The sequence below is a fragment of the Lemur catta genome, chromosome 11, assembly GCF_020740605.2.
Source record: "Lemur catta isolate mLemCat1 chromosome 11, mLemCat1.pri, whole genome shotgun sequence".
NCBI lineage: Eukaryota > Metazoa > Chordata > Mammalia > Primates > Lemuridae > Lemur > Lemur catta.
Window position 1 is genome coordinate 50,074,563 of NC_059138.1, and position 18,426 is coordinate 50,092,988.

The 18,426-nt window shown below is 38.5% G+C and overlaps 1 protein-coding gene and 1 non-coding gene across 2 annotated transcripts in view; both read left to right on the forward strand.

Annotated features, from left to right (window-relative positions):
- Nucleotides 1-5,785: 5,785 nt before the first annotated feature.
- On the forward strand, nt 5,786-5,847 carry LOC123647862. The gene has a single exon (XR_006738393.1). It is a non-coding gene; the product is annotated as a U7 small nuclear RNA (small nuclear RNA).
- A 6,664-nt stretch (nt 5,848-12,511) lies between these two features.
- The window catches only part of ZNF804B (zinc finger protein 804B), a 459,373-nt gene continuing 453,458 nt past the window's right edge, over nt 12,512-18,426 (forward strand). The window contains exon 1 of the mRNA XM_045564023.1: nt 12,512-13,208. Coding sequence (XP_045419979.1) covers nt 13,101-13,208 — 108 coding nt within the window. The 5' untranslated portion in view covers nt 12,512-13,100. The remainder of the gene's footprint in view (nt 13,209-18,426) is intronic.

Here is an 18,426-nt window from a genome sequence, read left to right on the forward strand (position 1 = left end):
GTTGGTTTCTAACTTTCTCATTGATCCCATTGAGCTTACTTATGATCCATATTTTCAGTTCCATATCTTACATTTTAAAAATTTCTTTTTGGTTGAAGTCCTTTGCTGGAGAGTTATTGTGATCCTTTAGTGGTTTTCAGTGAGAATGTTTTTTCATATTGAGAGAGATCTTATGCTTATTCCTTCTCATCTGGCACCTCTTCCCTCAGCTAAAACAGATAATTTTATGCTTCATCTGATCTCCTCTTCTGGGAACTCTGCTGCTTGTGTAGAGAGGGAGAAGTACACTGCTTTTTGCTCCTGCAGGTAGCTACCCACTGTGGTGTAGCTGGCAATTGGGGTCAGTTGGACCTCAGAACCCTGGGAGAGTACTCAAGCCCCAGCACTGGTGGACTGTGTTAGGTTATCCCCAGACCCCTGGTTGCTTTGCTTGAGTCCTGGGGGGACTAGACTGAGACCAGCTGGCAAAATTGTCCTTAAACCACCCTGAGTTCAGGCACTGGCTGTGATAGTGAGGGGTCGGGTGATCTCCTGCTTTGGAAGAATGATCAGGCAAGATAAAGGCAGATGCGCTGTGAGGCTGTGACAAGACAGTGAGTCCCTCTTGGCAAGATTAGCACTAGATGGCAGCTGTTGGGCACACATACTGCTCACACTTCCCTGTCTTGGTAGAGACAGTGGTCTCTGTTCTAACACACAATAGAACCCAAATTCCCAGCTTCTACCCTGACATAGCTGCAGCAAATGTGGTGGGGCCAGCAAAACATACTACGTGCAGGATTTCCAGATTGACTATGAGCTGTGGCTGAAGTGCTCCGGCAGAGAAGGTGGGTTGTGACAGGGACTTGTGGGCTCCTCCCAAAATAGGTAGGCAGTTTGGGTGGAAGATTGCTAGCAGCATCCTCCCTCAGGGGATGCAACAGCTTTAGTCCTTGGGAAACATGAAAGCAGTTGCTGTGGCTTTTTAGAGAAAAGGGAGTGTACCCAAAGCTCTGTGGATTTCTGGGTTGTGATGGGTGTTCTCTTAGAGGCAGTGCAACCCCACCCAAGCACTCTGGCTTAATCTTCCCCTGTGGAACCCTCACCGGTCGTGAGTGGAAACAGCCACAGCTGCCTCAGCAGCAACAGGTGGGGGAGGGGAGGAGAAAGAGAGGGCCCTGAATGGTGGGGAGCTTCCCTGGACCCCTTTGTCCTATGGGGCCATCTTATGTGCTGTACTCTCCTTTTGCTATGAAGCAGCCTGCACTGAGTCCCCAAGTTCTGGGAGACCTACAGTTCCCCTGGAACCCACCAGTCCCCTAAGGCTTCTGTGGTCTGAGTGGGTACTAGGGAGTGTTGGCTGTGGATCCAGTGATGCAGAGACCCAGGATCTGAGATTTCCAGGTTGGGACAGCTACAGAAACACTGCCTGTCCATGAAGGGAGGGAAATGAGCTGTACCTTCCTTGCAGTATCTGGGTGTGGTGAGCAGAGTACTACTGGGGGTATACACCCCTACTAGCCTAGAACTGGTTGTCCCGAAGGTCACCTTTACTGAAAATTTGGCACTTGTCCCCCAGGCTGCATTGGAAGAATGAGGACAAGTGGTTTGAGAAGGGGGAAAGAGGAGTTTATTAATTTGAAATCAAATGAGGAGGTTTGCAGACTTCTGTGTCAAAGTACCAATGTCCTGCCACTGAGCAGCAGCAGTACAGAGCTTTTAAAGCTTCTGATTAATCCCATAATCCCATCTTTGACAATCTCATGACTTCCACCTGGACTCACCCCATCTTCAGCTAAGACAGTCTCATGACCTCTGCCAGGGCAATTCACCTGAGCCTTCTCCTGTGGTACAAAGAACAAAGGACACTTTCCTACCCCTCCCAACCACTGGCCTGAGGCAGGGACGTAGGTTTTAGTTCTCAAAATGGGTGGGAGAGTTTGGAAGAGACAGAAAACATTTTTACCCCGTTTCAGGCCATCTTCTCTGTTACCCACAGCAAAAGCTTGTGCTCGGGAGCAGAGGTGGCTATGTCCTCAGCGCTGGGTTGTCGGAGGAAGGGGGAGGTCCCTCTCTCCACATCCCTTCTCTGGATGCCTAGCATTAAACTCCCAAAATGGCACTCTGGGGCTGTGACTGGAGAGACTGGAGCCTCTTCCAGGCAAACAGTGTGGACAAGATTCTGGGTGGAGTGGGGTCTTCTAGCATCTCAGTCACACTGCAGCATATAGAAGGGAATTGTCCTAGGAGTAGGTAGAAGAGCTTGGGCTCTTCTCTCCCTCTTCTGCTGGATGACATTGCAGCTGTGTCAGCCCAAACCTAGCCCAAGGATGAAGTGATTCCTAGCTTCAAACTATCAAAATGGCACCTTGGGCCTGTGGCCAGAAAGGGTGGATCTTCCTCCAGGCAAACAGTGTGGGCATGACACTGGGGGAGTGCCATTTGCTTGCATATTGGTCTCATAGCAGCCTGTAACAGGACAGTGGGAATTGTCCTTGGTGTGTGTAGGAGAACTTGGACTCCTTTGTCCCTCCTCAGCTGGGCAGGGCTGTGTCAGCCCAAACTCAGCCCAAGGATGGGGCTCTTCCCAGTGTCTAACTCACAAAATGGCACTCTGGACCCTGGGACTAGAAAGGCTGGGGCCACACCCGGGCAGGCAGCATGGGCGAGAAACAGGAAAATGCTGTCTACTCTGCTTCCATCTCATTCTCAAACACAGCCCACATCAGGGTTATAGAGACCTTCCCAGGGGTGCACAGGAGTGCCTAGGCTCCTCTGTCTCTCCTCAGAATTGCACAGTGGCTGCAGGTGCACCCACAGATATCTGGTATCTATGCTCTCAGAATGGTACCTGGCTTGAGCTGCTCTAGGCTCAGATGCCTGTGGGATTTCATGTGAGTTCCTTTCCTGGAACAGGGTCTCAGTTCAATCTCCAAGTAGCAATCTATGTTAGGCCCAAGCCCTGCATGGGTTGGGAAGTTCTCTTGTAGCCAAGATCATAAAAGCTCATCTCAGAGAGGGGAGCCTTCAGGGCTTCTGTCTTACTCTTTCACCATGTCCAGGAGCTTCTCCCAGCTGTTAGCCAGCTCCCTGGCCAGGCAAGTTGCCCTGAATCTTCTCTTTACCCACTTTTGATACTTCTAGTAGTTTCCTTTGTGAATCCTAGCATTTTGTCCTGGATAATCTGTTTGAGATGTGAGAATCTGCTTACTATTCTGATTCTTCTCCATGAAGGAGGCACGTACTACCTGTGTCTAGTCAGCCATCTTGATCCAGTATCCTCCAGTTTTCCTAAAGAGTCATAAGGAAAATTGTTATGGCTGCAATAAATGCAAAATTATTAATTTAATCATTCTTCCTTTATTAAACCTTATATATACTTCTCATTATTTATTATGTTACTGTGATAAAATTTTATACATCTAGATTTCTGTGATGCTAAATTTATTGTCTTACATGAATTTCCCAGAAATACGGGTATTCAGAGAAATGGTAGGAATAAATCTACAATTTTTCATATAGACTGCAGTTTGCCTTTTATAAAGGTTATGCAAAGACAGTTTCATCAGAGTAGAAGAGTAAACCAGTTTGACCACAAATTCTTATCATTGTTTCTATATTAACATTAATTTTTTTCAATATGAAGGGAATAAAATTCTACATTAAAATTAATTGCATTTTTCTGCATCAAAATTGAAGTTTATATGAGTTTCTAAATGTGTTTAAATTCCTTTAATGTAAATTATTTACTGTGTCCCTTTATTTTGGGAGAACTTAGTTTAAATAAACTGTATTTATTGGAAATAGATCATCTTTTTAGTGATTTACATTTATTTAAATTTTCTGTGACTTGTTTTCACTTGATTCAGCAGTTTAGGGAATTTAGGTTGATATAAGGTGTGTGAGCTATGTGTCTAAATTTTTCCACAAATTGCTAATTAATTATCATCATCAATGTTCCTTCTCCATTACATTCTGATGTTGCCTACATCAATAAAAAAATTTTTTATAAAGTTTTGTTCAGGAATTTTCACTATGTTCTATTCACCTTCGCATTTATTTTTGTTCTAGTAACATACTGTTTTAATTATCGCTGTTTTAAAATGTGACTTCATATCTAGCAGAGTTGGCAGCTCTGCCTTGCTGATAGTCTATTAAATTTTTAAATAATTTCTTCTATAATTTTTTGTAGTATACAAAATTTTGTTTAATGCAAGAAAACAGTTAAGGACTATTTTAATGGGCATTGTGCCAACCCTACAGAGCAACTTATGTAAAAATGTACCTTTTAAAAAATATTAGTCAATGTCAATATTTCCATTACAAAAAATAATAAAATATTCAAGGAGTATTTTGCTTACTAAAACAGCTATTTAAAAATGAGAACTCAGAAATATGTGTTTATTGCTTGAAATAAAATTATAATAAATAGTACTGTACTATATGAGGTGCTATCCTTGTTTTTAAAGTAAAATATACAAATATTTTGTAGGAATTTTGCCTTACTTGAAGTATATCAGATGTGAGCCCATCATCCCTGATCATTGCATTGGTTTTATATTCTGCCTTCCCTCTAACAAAAAAGAATAAAACCTAGAAGACTAGATGCAATATTTTACAAAGCTCAAGGGTTAAAAGGAAATGTTCTAAATTGCAAGAAGTCAGGAAATGAAGCTTTGTGTAGAGGAATGGAACTATATTTATATCTGAAAGTTAATTAGGTATTATGCATTATAACCAGTATGGTCTAATTCATAATGAAAGTATTTTATGAAAAAATAAAGATTTAAATTTTCATTAGGACCTTTTTGTGTTGGCGATTTGCCGGTACAGTTGATTTGCATGAAGCATGATTAATGATAAGCGAGAAAATAGTCTTCCCAGGTAGAAGGAAATGAAAATTATCCCCATAAAAGAACACTTCATAGGATAAGCATTTCAACATTAAAAAAATGATTCATTGAAATTTTGTGACATAAAACAACTATGTGAAATGGTAATAAGGTAAACTTACTAGCCAGTGTTTATTAGTTTGATTTGTTTACCCTGGGTGTGAGTTTTCTAGGAAAAAGTCTTGAACTTCTGTTTCTTTCTAGAAACTGCACAAGGTCATGAAGCAAATAACCAGTTTGGCACAATTTGATAAGACAAATACAAACATTACAAACCAGTTCATCTTTAAGTAATTGAAAATGTATAAATAAAGATAGTAAAAACTCATATTGTTATGAAATTTCAAGAATACATTCTGTTTACTTTGAAAGGGTGAACACATGTTTTTATGTGTCTTCCATATAACATAAAATATGAGAGGCTTGTGTTATATGAATAATTGATATGTGAGTTTGTATTTAGGATATAAAAGTAGTATCATAAATAGTATTAACTCAAAATAATATTACTAAAATTATGGAACTTCTATATGGAATGAATGAGTTGTAGAGCTCATTTGTTTCAACTACGGTTCTTCAGACAGGTACAGTGGCTCAATGCAATCTTTACTTTGGGTGAGTGACTATGGATTGTTTATAATTATGGGACGAGAGCATGATACATTTAGCATTTTTACTTGTAATAAGGGCAGGCCTCACGTGCATGTAGCCAACATGGTTGCACAGGGATCTGCAATGTGAAGGGACTCACTCTTGGTTTAATGTTCTGCTATTGCTTTTTTGAAATTCTTGATAATATTTGAACAAAGGACCCCTCCTTTTCGTTTTACACTAAGCCCTGCAAATTATGTTGCTTCTTCTTTCTGTAACCAAATACATTATCCAAGACTCTCATGTTAAGATTATCAGTTCCCTAGTGTTACAGCTCTTTATAATTTGTCTAGCAGGTTTTCTGGTCTTCACTGGAAGGACTCCCCACTGTACCAAAAAAAAAAAAAAAAAGATTATAAGTTCTCTTTAACACAATATACTACAGTCCTCTGTGAAAATACATTTGGAATTATTCTTTTTCCTCATATACCTTCTTACCCTGAAAGATCAAAAAGAGAAATTATCAAATATGAGACTGGCAAGTATATAATTAGCTTTTCTACTGCTCACATGTGTTTTGGTTTTAGACTACACCTCTTGTAGTTTTCTTCCTTTTAAAAAATGTATTGATAATATGATAATGCTATGAATGCTAATGCAATTGCAAGCTACCTTATGTGGCCTCATATTTCACCCTACCAACAGAAAAAATAATAACACAATAAGTACCCCTATACCCTTAACTTAGATTTGGTGATTATTAACATTTTATGCCACTTGCTTTCTCTCTATATATATATGTATATGTGTGTATATGTGTGTGTGTGTGTGTGTGTGTGTATCTACACACACATTTTTCTTTTGAATCATTTGAAAATAAATAACAGGTATTTTGACATTTCATCCCTAAAGACTTCAGTTTGCATCTCCTAAGAACATTCTCCTGCAAGACCTCAGTACCACCCAAGATATTTAAACTTGAAAAAAAAATCTGATATTATTTCAGTTCAAATTTCTCTAATTATCCCTAAATATCCTTTATAGATTTTTAAAAACCTAGCATCTAATCCAGAACCATGTATTACATTTGGTTTGCATGTCTCTAATGTAATAAAAATATCCGTATTTGCCATTTTTTCTCAAAAGGATTTAAGCTTGATGAAAGTAGGAACCTCTGTGGCTTATACTTTTTTGATCATTTGAGGAGCCTGAATGGTACAGGGTAAAAGGCAATGTGGTATAGAGTCCAGGCTTGAGCGACATATGCATAAACCCTAGCTCTACCACTTGGCTCTGTGACCTTAGATACATAGCTGTCCTTGGTATCTGGGGGACTGGTTCCAGGGGCCCTGCAGATAGGGGCCAGTGTTTAACTCTCACCTCTTGAAAATGCTAAGATTTTAAGTGTCCTCACCACAAAAATGATAACTATGTGAAGTAATGCACATTTTAATTAGCTCATTTTAGCAGTACACAATGTGTAGTAATTCAAGGTTACAGTGAGCTCTTATCAATGCCATTGTACTCTGGCCTGGGTGACAGTGAGATACTGCCTCAAAAAAAAAAACAAAACATAGAGAAGATAAGAGAATTTCTACACTGACAAGGTATTACTATATTGCTTTAGGTGTTAGGACCACAGAAGTGGACAAAATTGAGAAGTTCTCTGCTTTCATAGATTTTCCATTTAAGAATAATAAATAGTACATAAATATGCACAAACAATATTAAAATATGATAGTTTAAAGTGCTAAAACTAGTTCTTATAGAAATCAAGAGAGCGTGGTATTGGTGAAAGAATAGACAAATAGATCAATTGAACAGAGAGCCCATAAATAGCTCACACAAATATAGTCAAATGATATTTGACAAAGGAGCAAAGGCACTTCAATGTAGAAAGAATAGTCTTTTCAACAAATGGTACTGGATCAATATGCAACAAAATGAATCTAGACACAGACTTTATGCCTTCCACAAAAATTAATTCAGAAAGGATCATAGACTTAAATATAAAGTGCAAAGCCAGAAAACTTTTAGAAGATAACATAAAAGAAAATCTAGGTAGCCTTGGGTTTGGCTATGACTTTAGATACAACACTGAAAATATGATCCATGAAAGAAAAAAAAGGTAACCTGGACTTCATTAAAACTTAAAACTAATGCTCTGCTAAAGACATAGTTTAGAGAATGAAAAGATGAGTCACAGACTGGGAGAAAATATTTGTAAAACATATCTGATAAAGGATTGGTATCCAAAATATACAAGGAACTATCGAAACTTAACAGTAAGTAAACAATACAATTAAAATATGGGCAAATGATGTGAACAGACAATTCAGCAAAGAAGATATACAGATATCAATTAAACATATGAAGATATGCTTAACATCCTATGTCATGAGAGAATTGTAAATTGAAACAACAGTGAGATGCCACTACACACCCATTTATATATCTAAAATCCAAAACACAACAGTAAATGCTCGTGAGGATATGGGGAAAGGAACTCTCATTCATTGTTGGTGGGGTTGCAAAATGGTACAGTCAGAGTTGGCAGTTTCTTACAAATCATATTAATAAAATCTGGCCATGGCATTCCTTAGTATTTAGCCAAATGATTTGAAAACTTATGTTCTCACAAAATCCTGCACACTAATGTTTACAGTAGCTTTATCCATAATTGCCAAATCTTGGAAGCAACCAAGTTGTCCTTCAACAGGTGAATGTATAAACACCCTGTAGTACATTCACACAATGTGCAGTAGTTTTCTAGGGGTGCTATAACAAAGCATCACAAATTGGGTGGCTTAATTGTCACCTTTCTGGAGGCCAGAAGTCTGAAATCAATGTATTGGGAGGGTTGGTTTCTTTTGAGGACTATGAGGGAGAATCTGTTCTATGTCTCTTTCCTAATTTCTGGTGGTTTGCTGGCAATCTTGGGCATTCATTGGCTTATGATGTAATAACTCCAGTCTCCACATGACATTCTTTCTGTGCCACTGTCTTTGCATCCAAATGTCCCCCTTTTCATAAGGACACAGTCATACTGGATTAAGACTCACCCTAATGACGTCATCTCAACTTGATCATCAGAAAAAACCCTGTTTCCAAATAAAGTAACATTGACAGATGATCAAGATTTGACCAGTTTTTTTTTAGGGGGGAAAGGAGGGAGGATTCAACCCATAACACAGTGGAGCACTATTAAGTAATAAAAATAAATGAGATATCAAGCCACTAAAAGATATGAAGGAAACTTACATACATATTACTAAATGAAAGAAGTCAATCTGAAAAAGCTATACTATGTGATTTCAACTATGTAACTTCTTGAAAAGGCAAAACTAGAGAGAGAGTAAAAAGATTAGTGGTTGCCAGGGATTTGGGGAAAAGGAAGGGAGGGATGACTAGGTGGAGCATGAGGGAATGTTAGAGCAGTGAAACTATTCAGTATGATACTGCAGTGGTGGAAAATATATCATTATACATTCATCAAAATCTGTAGAATTTACAGCACAGTGAACCCTAATGTAAACTATGAACTTTAGGTAATATATCAATATTGGTCTATCAATTGTTAAAAAACGCACCACACTAATTCAAGATGTTAATAATAGGAAAAACTGTGTGTTGGGAGTGGTAACGGGGTACATGGGATCTCTCTGTACTTTCTGCTCAATTTTTCTATAAACCTGAAACTATTTTAAAAAAATAAAGTCTATTATTTCACTTAACAACAACAACAAAAAGGTCCCAGGTTCCAGGTAGCTCCATTAGCTTGGGTGGTCAGGAAGAGCCTCTCTGAAGAGACAATCTTTAAATCTGACCTTAAGAGCAAGAAGCTGTTTCCCTTGTGAGGTGCAGATGAGAGCATTTCCTGTAGAAGGAATAGCTGGAACAGAGATGCTGCAGAGGAAACAAGCTGAAAGTACTTGGGAAACAGCATGAGGAGCAGAGGGAGAGCGGAATGCTGTAGAAGAAGGAGGGCAGGGACTAGATCAAGCAGGACTTTGCAAATAGAGTACAGTTTGGATTTTGTTCTGAGTGTGATATGAAATCATTAAATAGTTTAATAGGGAAGCACCAGGATATAGTCTGTGTTTTAAAAAATATCACTCTGGCTTTTGGATATAGAGAATAAATTGTGTATGGAGACAACATTGGAGGCAAGGAAACCAGTTAGGATATTGCAGTGGTTTTAGCAATAAGTAATAATGGCTTGGACTAAGGTGCGGGCAGTGGATATGAAGACACGGGGTATATTGGAGATGTGTTGATAAAGGTAATAGAGGAGAGGACTTCTTACTGTGTCAATCATCTATGATACCATCATGAATCTGGAAATACGTGTAAATGTCCAGTTGGTAATAGGCTAAGGTCCATGCCCTTTGCCATTCACATCCCCTTACATGGAATGAAAATTCATCAGATCAAACATTGCTTTATAAATGGGCCTTGTAAAATTGCACTTGATATTTGCTTTTCATAATGTTTGTTGTAATAGAATTTAACTTGTGTCTAAAAATGACTTAGCATAGACATATTTTAAAGTGTTTTAATTTCCTTTCACTTTCTCTGAGAAATTTTAATTCCTGAGTTGGAAAGAATATCTCCTTTAGTAGAGAGAAAAGTTAATACAACCAAGCAACTTGGTATCTATAGCAACTATGTAAATAAATATACACAGCTTTCTGTTATTTAGATTTGGAGAACTCCACCTAAAATATAGGTTAGCAATGAGGGGGAGTTAAATATGACACCACACTGATAGATATCAATCACAATCTGGCAAAAGAAAGACGGGGGTTTGTTTCTGTTTGTTTTTAAAACTATTCTTAAAGCTGGCGAAGTGTAACAGATGTACTGATTTTTGCCTCAATATTTTAAGGTGAGTGGCAAAAAGTTAGAAAGCAAAGAACAGCCATAACTGATTTACAATATGGCAAATTAATGAAGTCTATATCACCCATTTCTAAAGATCTCAAAAATTAACAATGTTTAAGAAATTTAGCAAAATGACTGTAGTCTTTGAAATATTACTATACAAAGAATTGTTTTGTTTCTTTTAGGAAAAACTCAAATGTCCATAGGATAATGGTCTAAGGATGAATATTAGGGTATCTAACCAATCCTTTGAATAAAATATAACACAATAGCATAAATTTTGTGCTTTTGATTGCTCATGTCAGCCTTTTCATTGTAGAAAAACATGGCAGGTTCTCAAAAATAAGCATTATTAGGAAGTATATTTGTTTAATGAAGAAGGCATAGTATCCTTGGAATGTTACTCACAGAATGTGCCATCATTCACTTTCCTAATCCATTCTAAGATGCTTACACCTTGGTGTAATGCTGCTTGCTGCCTCCATTTATCAAGAGTAAAATTGTAGTTATGGACTGAGCCACACTATCCTTCTAAAATTCTACTTTATTTGTTTCATGGTAAAGCTTTCACCTATTTCTGAAGTTTCACTATCTGCAACTACATTTTCTTTGTATTAAATATATCTCATGTCTATACATGAGTAATATTACTTGTTCTCAGTTTCATGAAACATTTTACAGCTGTAAGTTGAATAAACACTATGGTGTTAAACACATCACTGATGTCATGTAAACACATCAATAGGAGAAGATGGATCTTTCGCATCTACTGTCACTGCTCTATATATTTTTTTATTTTGAAAGTTCTTATTGACAAAATAGTTACAAAATAAACAATTCCTACAAGATTTACATTGTACCATCCAATTTTCAGTAATGTTTAATTTGTAGGTTTGGAAGGAGTTGGCATTTTTACCTTATATACTGGGACGCTTTCTAAATGCTTTAAAAAAGACTAAAACCTTTAAAATGAGAGATACACCTGTGTGTTTCTTAATACAACATTAAGGATGTTAAGCGATTGTAATAATGTAAACAAAAAGTCAAGTTTTGTTGGATAGTTAGAAAAGTTATAATTGGAATTCTTTTTTCTTAAGAGTTTTATGAGTTGCCTGCATAGGAAAAATCCCATTACAGTTTCCTTTTCCCTGTTTCCGTCATGTGTGGGAGGTCCTCAGTGTCAGTCAGGATGCAGATGGGGCCATTGTGGGAGACAGGAGAGGAGGGGAGTCCTGGGGGGAGTATTGGGAGCGTTAGGGGTAACCTTCCAAATGAACTCGGTGCTGAAACAAACGAGGGAAAGGAGGTGAACCTTGACCTTGTCCCCACACAGACAGGGTGAAGTGGGCGTGGAGGGACTGCAGAGCACCATTAGGCAGCCGCAGGCTGCAGGAGAGGGCGCGCTGCCCCCAGACCCTCCAGGGGAAGGGCTTTCCTCTTTTCAGAGCACATTTCTGCACAGGTCTTGCATTCTCAGCTCAGCTCGCTCCCTAGTGGCTTAATTTACAGCAAGCGAAATAAAGTCCATTAAAAAAAACAAAAAACAAAAAAACACTTCGGGGAGGGAGTGTGATTGTTGGGGATTGTGAGAACACAAAGGTCTTACACAGACCCAAAGTATCTGCCTCTTAAAGGATGCAGAAAGCCTTGCAAGTGAGCCTTTATAACTCTAGGTGTGTACGCGTATGTGCACAGCTACGTGAGCATTTTGCTTTTCTATGCCGCACCCAAGTTCTCTCTCAAACTTACTTCCTCCTCCCAGCGTCACCTGCCGTGGCGCGTCTGCCTGCCCTGTGGCCGCTCGTGCTCACGGCAGGCTGGGGAGCTGTCGCTGCCGCCCGCGCCGGCCGGGGCGCAGGGGACACGCGCCGCCGCGGGCAGCGAGAGGGTAGAGCACACGCTCGCTCTCCTCCAGCCGGTCTCCGCGCCCGACGCCCGGGTGCCCGCTCCCAAACACAGGAGAAAGTTGGCGCAGAGAGCGGCACGGGGACCGGGGGTTGGGCGACGAATGCAAGGAGGCTGGAACGGCGGGTCCCACAGCCCCGAGAGCCTCTCAATGCCGCTGCCACCGCATCTGTCACCTCCTCGCCTGGCCCCCCGGGCTGCCCCAAGCCCACGGCCCTGAGCGGAGGCGCTGACTGTCCCCTCGCACAAGCCGTCGCGTCCCAAACTCGCTGTCCTCACCCCAGCCCGCCCGTCGCCCTCTCCGCCCTGTCCTCGCCACTGCAGCGGGGGCAGCGCTTGGGCGCCGCCAGGGACTCCCCGCCACCCTCCCCGCACAGGCTGCTGCCGCTGAACCCGCGCCGCGGCCCACAGCGCAGCCGGGGACGCCCGGGCTGGAAGACGGGGACCCGCGCCTGAGCGTCCCCGGTGCGCTGGGTGCGCGGGCGGGGGCGGGAGGAAGGGGCGGGGGAATTCCTGATTCCCCGGCGGACCCTGGAAGTTGTCCTCAAATAAATACATCGCCCGCCCGCGGTGGAGCAGCCACCGCGTCAGAGCAGCATGTGGACTGGCTCGCTGGGTCCCCGAAGTGTTCTGTGGCTGCCGCCGCCGCCACCGCCGCCGCCTCGGTCAGCGCAGCAGGAGCCGCGCGGGGCGAGGAGCGGGGACGCGCGGCCGCCGCGTCCTCTGCTTGCTGCTGACCGCTTCTCCTCGGGAGGTGGCAGTCACCGTTGCTGCTGAGAAACCAGCCCGCATTTCCGCGGCTGGTCGCCTGGTGAGGAGGTGAGCTCTGCGCCTTCTGCCCGGACCCACATGGCTTGTTACCTGGTCATCAGCTCGAGACATCTCAGCAATGGGCACTACCGGGGCATCAAAGGAGTCTTCAGAGGACCCCTCTGCAAGAACGGGTCTCCCTCTCCGGTAATGCGAGCGCGCTCACACACACACACACACACACACACACACGTTCAAAATGGAAAAATAAACAAAAAAGAGATAGTGAGAGATATTATCCTGGTACAGTGATGGATATCTAAAACATAAACCTTACTCACAGGTATATTGTGTCTGTTTATGCAATTTATTGACAGACGCAGACAGGGGTGTGTGTTTATATGTGTATTTTCAACACAGTCACTAGGATCTATAGTGCTATGGATGTAAATATTTACTGTGCGCAGTTAACTGCAGGGCTGTGAGGGTGGCTCCCCTGGGCTGTGTTAACTTTAGGAATCTACTGATTTGGGCAGTGTGGAAAGTTTGAGTGGCACTTTATAATGTGTTTTTGTGAAGTCAGCAGTTGAGATTAGTTTAATAATATTGTTACCGTATGAGAAAATAAACTCTTTAAAGACTTTGCCTCAGATCATTGGCAAAAGGAAAGATGTTGGTCAAAACTTGGTTATACCTAATGCTTAACTTAAAACATTCTTTAAGGGAAGCAAAAAGAGTTCTTTGTGAAAATCTTAATTGGATAGTGTGTTGTATTATATACACATATATTACCATGCAATTTCAGTGATTGCTATTTAACTTAGTAGACTATTCAATTTAGTCACTATTCGATTTATTCAAATAATTTTTATAAAATAATTTTATTTGGCATCTGTGACTTAAATATATTATTAATTCATTCCTTGGTACATGCTATAAACTAATGTTGTAAGGATTCAAATGTGTTTCAAAAATGTGTGTGTGTTTGTGTGCGTGTGTGTGTGTGTGTGTGTGTGTATGTAAGTTTGGACTATTAGTAAGTGACTAAGTATCCAAACTTAAAGAACAGCTTTTCTAGTTTAATATAAAAAGCAGTATTTTAAGTCTGTAGGATATAAAAAGGAAAAGCTTAAATTGCCTCATTTTTTTAGGTTTGGTATTTTCCATCATAGTTTAATGCTTCATTAGCATGAATTATTCAAAACTACAATATAACAACCTTTGATTAAACACTATATGTGATTTGCATGAGAGATCTAAAATCAGAAAGTACAAATACCCAGAGATTTCACTAGGATTCCTTATGACAAACTATTCCCTCACATGCTTTAGTGTACTATAAAAAGTAGGTTGTTGAAACCCCCCAACTACTGTATGTGGTGCTGAATCAGAAGTGTTACACAGAAAATTCTGCCTATATTGACACTTACAATTGAACTCACAGGGTTAGAAGGGACTTGGAGTATTCTAGCTGAATATAGCCCACATTCAATCCTTCTGAGCAGCAGATCTGAATCTTTCCTATTTTTAAAGATTCCCAGGATTGGAGTTTCCACGGTCTCAGCAAACCACTTTAATGTTTAACAGCCCACAGAGTCAGGAGAATCTTCCTTACAGGAAACTTAAATCCTTCAAATTCCTCTTTAAGTCTATTTTGTCTTGAAAACCTAGAATGTTACATCTTTCTCATAGGTATTATTTTCCAATTCTTTGATAATCTCTGTGGCTGTCTCCCTAACCCTCCCTTTGGTTATGGAAATCTGAATTGGATAGTGTGATGTAATATGTGAGCCTTATTATTAATAATTCTCATGATAAAGGGATCATTACTTAGTAATTCTCACACTATTTAGTTCTATTTAAGTTAGTTGGACTACAGTGTTAATTTTCTAAAATCTCTAAGGTTTGCAGAGGAAATTTCTGTCACATGGGAAAAAAGTGCCCTTTCTCCTCTACCCTGGTCATTCATCTCCCAGCAGCCTGATTAGCCCCGTAGAGACTGAATGTGTGGATGTGAATATGAGAAAACAGCCCATTGTCCCCATGGCTGTGCTAGCTGACCTGGGCTCACCAGGTGCTTTACATCCACAGGACACTATTTTTATTCACTACCGGGCTGGTTTTTAGTAAAGTACTAATTCATTTACTTTGTTATCTAGGCTCTGGACTTGGACTCACTGGATGGTTCTCTCTGATACTTATGCATTTTGGGGTACTTAAATTACATATGCATCATTTAAAATATCTAAATTAGCCTGTATATATACTTCCTCAGCATGCTTTGATTTATTTTGGCTCCTTTTACAGTTTACTATGGAACCTGCATGGCTTTTTCAAGGTTTTAGTAGCTTCGCACGTGAGCTGGGCAGTGTGTGAAAAATTGATGTCCGTTGACTCTCTGTCATTGGCAGGTTGTTGAGATGAGTCTTCCAACATGTTGGGATTCCCTTCTCATCCATTGCACAACTCGTTAGTCTTTCTCCCTAAGTTAAAATGGGTCACTACTTTTTGGACCATGGACCCCTGTGTAGTTTCCTGGTCTAGATGAAGATATGTTTGCCTTCTTTATTAGTGAGTTGTGAAGCGTGAAACTAAAAACTGTGCTTATGCATTATTTTTTTAATCAGCAATACGTATCCCCCAGTTATTTTCAGGTTGACATAAATTTATTGATTTTTCTCCTCAGTGTAAGTATTAAACTGAGAGATCTATAAAACATATTCATTTATTTTTTTCTTAAAACACCTAGGTACTCTGACATTACCTTTTTCAAACTTAGTACCTAGAATGATCTAAAATTGACCTCTACATCAATGACTTTAATTATTTCCGCTCACTGAGACTCAGTTTATCTAGGACTATAGATTGGGATACTTGTAGTTGATTTAACTAACTGTCATTAAGTTTTCCAATACTTCACCTTTGATCCTTGATCTTTTAATCCAAATGTCCTTCCTTTTTATTTTATTTTACATTTTTCTGTTTAAATAGAGCTATGAAAAGTGGTATATGATATTGATATTCAATAAAATACAATTATTGAATGAGACTATTTTGTATCTCTGTTGTAGAAAGAAGAAAAACTATAGTTCCTTTTTGAAATAATAAAAGTTTCTCCTTTTGTAGTTCTGATATAAATATACCTGGAAAATATGGATATAACATTTTGCTGTCTTATCTGAAATTATATAGACATAATTTTTCAGTTAAATAGTTAAAGTGTATATATTTCTTATGTTTAAATCACATGTGATATTAAACTGAATGTAAAAAATAGAATGAGTATATTTATATATTTTTATTTCAAAGGATTTCACTTTAAAACATATTGAATCATTAAGTGGAATCCTTGTAATAAATATTTAATGGGTACTTGAGAAATAAATAAAGCATTTTACCCCCAAACAATTTTCACAGATCAGTAAACTGAAAATCCTAGAGTGAAATTCAGCTTCTATCTTCAAAGTGAAAACATGGAAATGTCTTATCTTTTGCAACTCTCATCCCTATTCTTTTTAGAAGTTATGTGTGAAAAAATAGCATACTGCTTTTTCATCATAATTAGGATGTGAATAATTGATTTGAGATAGTTTATTATTTTAAATCCAGGAATAGATTAAAGAAAAGAAAAGAAAGGAAAATGAGAGAGTATTTCACAGTGCTTAATGGTAAAAGTCTCTATTTTTAGAAAATAAATGTGCATCCTACCACACTTTAGGATATTTATCCCCTACCCTTTCTCAACTCTAAAATAATATGACTGCATGATGACTTTAAAAATTAGTATGAAATAGACACACATACACACTATAGATACATAGAAATACACACACATTGGTACCTGTGATCCGCTAAGAAGTTACCTATATATTATAGTCTTTTACCATCAAACATGTTAATGGTAAAACTTTGTTATAATAATTGTAATGACTTTGTTACAATAATTCATTAAAAACAGTCTATAGGTGAATTTATTTTTTATTAACTTTTAAATTCTTCTGTCACCATGTTTGAATTCAGTAAAACAATATTTTCCGTGTAACATCAAAAATATATTTGAATTGCTTCTTATTTTGTATAATCTAAAATATCATCTCAAATTTAGATTCATTTGAGTGTGATTTGTTATAGTTTACTTAATCTGTGTGTGGTTACTACTAATAGTAAGACTATCATTCAGGATATCTATTGATACCTATTGATTAAATGTTAATAATCATAGGTATATATTTTATATGTGGTACATGTTTAGTTTATTATCGCTCTTTTGAAATTTAGGTAAGGTGATATTTCCTAAGAAATGCTCATTCCTGGAAGCACCAAAGTTAGTCATCCAAGAATAGCTGTTTTTGGAGTGCCTATTGTCTTCTCCTAAGGCATTGGATATGAAGAAAATTCTTCAGATTGTCATATAAGCAATAGATCAGGGTCCTTGGATTTCTTATTTTATGTTTAGTAACCTTATCCTAAGTTATACATCTGACTAAATTGCCTAATAGGAGGAGGTGGCATATAAATAAACCAGCATTTGAAGTGAACCAAAAATCCATTTATTTTTATAATTTGATAAAATTCCCTTTTTAAAATTGTAAACATATATCTATAAATGAAAAGTTCTAGAAAAGTTGAATTACCTTGAAGCTGCATCCGTATACCCAGAGAACTTCTTAAATGAGGAAATGAGTGCAGTTACACACTGGTCCTTTTTTGCTAATGCTTATAATATTGGATTGTGTGTATTTTCATTATGCTTAATGAGGACATGTTAAACACATTAAAAATGCTCTCAAACCGACGTACTTTTCATGTGCTAAATACAATTATGAAGACATGCTCTCCCATAGAGAAGTCACCTGCTTCCTCTTCTTGAATTCATGAATACATAATATTGCCTTTCATGTTGAAACTTTCAGATGTTTTCAGTAAAGAAGATTCAGTGACAATTCTTATAATACATGTTTTCTTTTTTATGTCAAATATCATATTAAGCAACCTCCTTTCTTCCCATTACCTTTTAAATCCTTTCTTCTCTTCCAACCAACTGATTTCAGAAACTTTGTAGTTAGCACCTATGCTACCTAGAAAGTGTTAACTCTCTAGGACTTAAACGAATTTGTGTTTATTTGACTTCAAAAAGTTTCCATAATAGGAAGAATCAAATGAGTATTTGATTGCTATAATTTTATTAGATTATGTTATGTTTATTTCATAATTATAATTTGATGGATAAGATCCCTTGATTCTATTTAATGTAAGGTATATGATTAAGATAAACTCTCTATTTAGGTTTCTGCTCCATAATTTGGAAATAAAATAAAACATGTTGGCATTATGTGTAGGCTAAATGGACATGGTATTTACCATAAAACTTAACCATTTGCAGTTTTTTTAAAAAACTTAGCTGTAACTGTGAAACCTTTGTTGT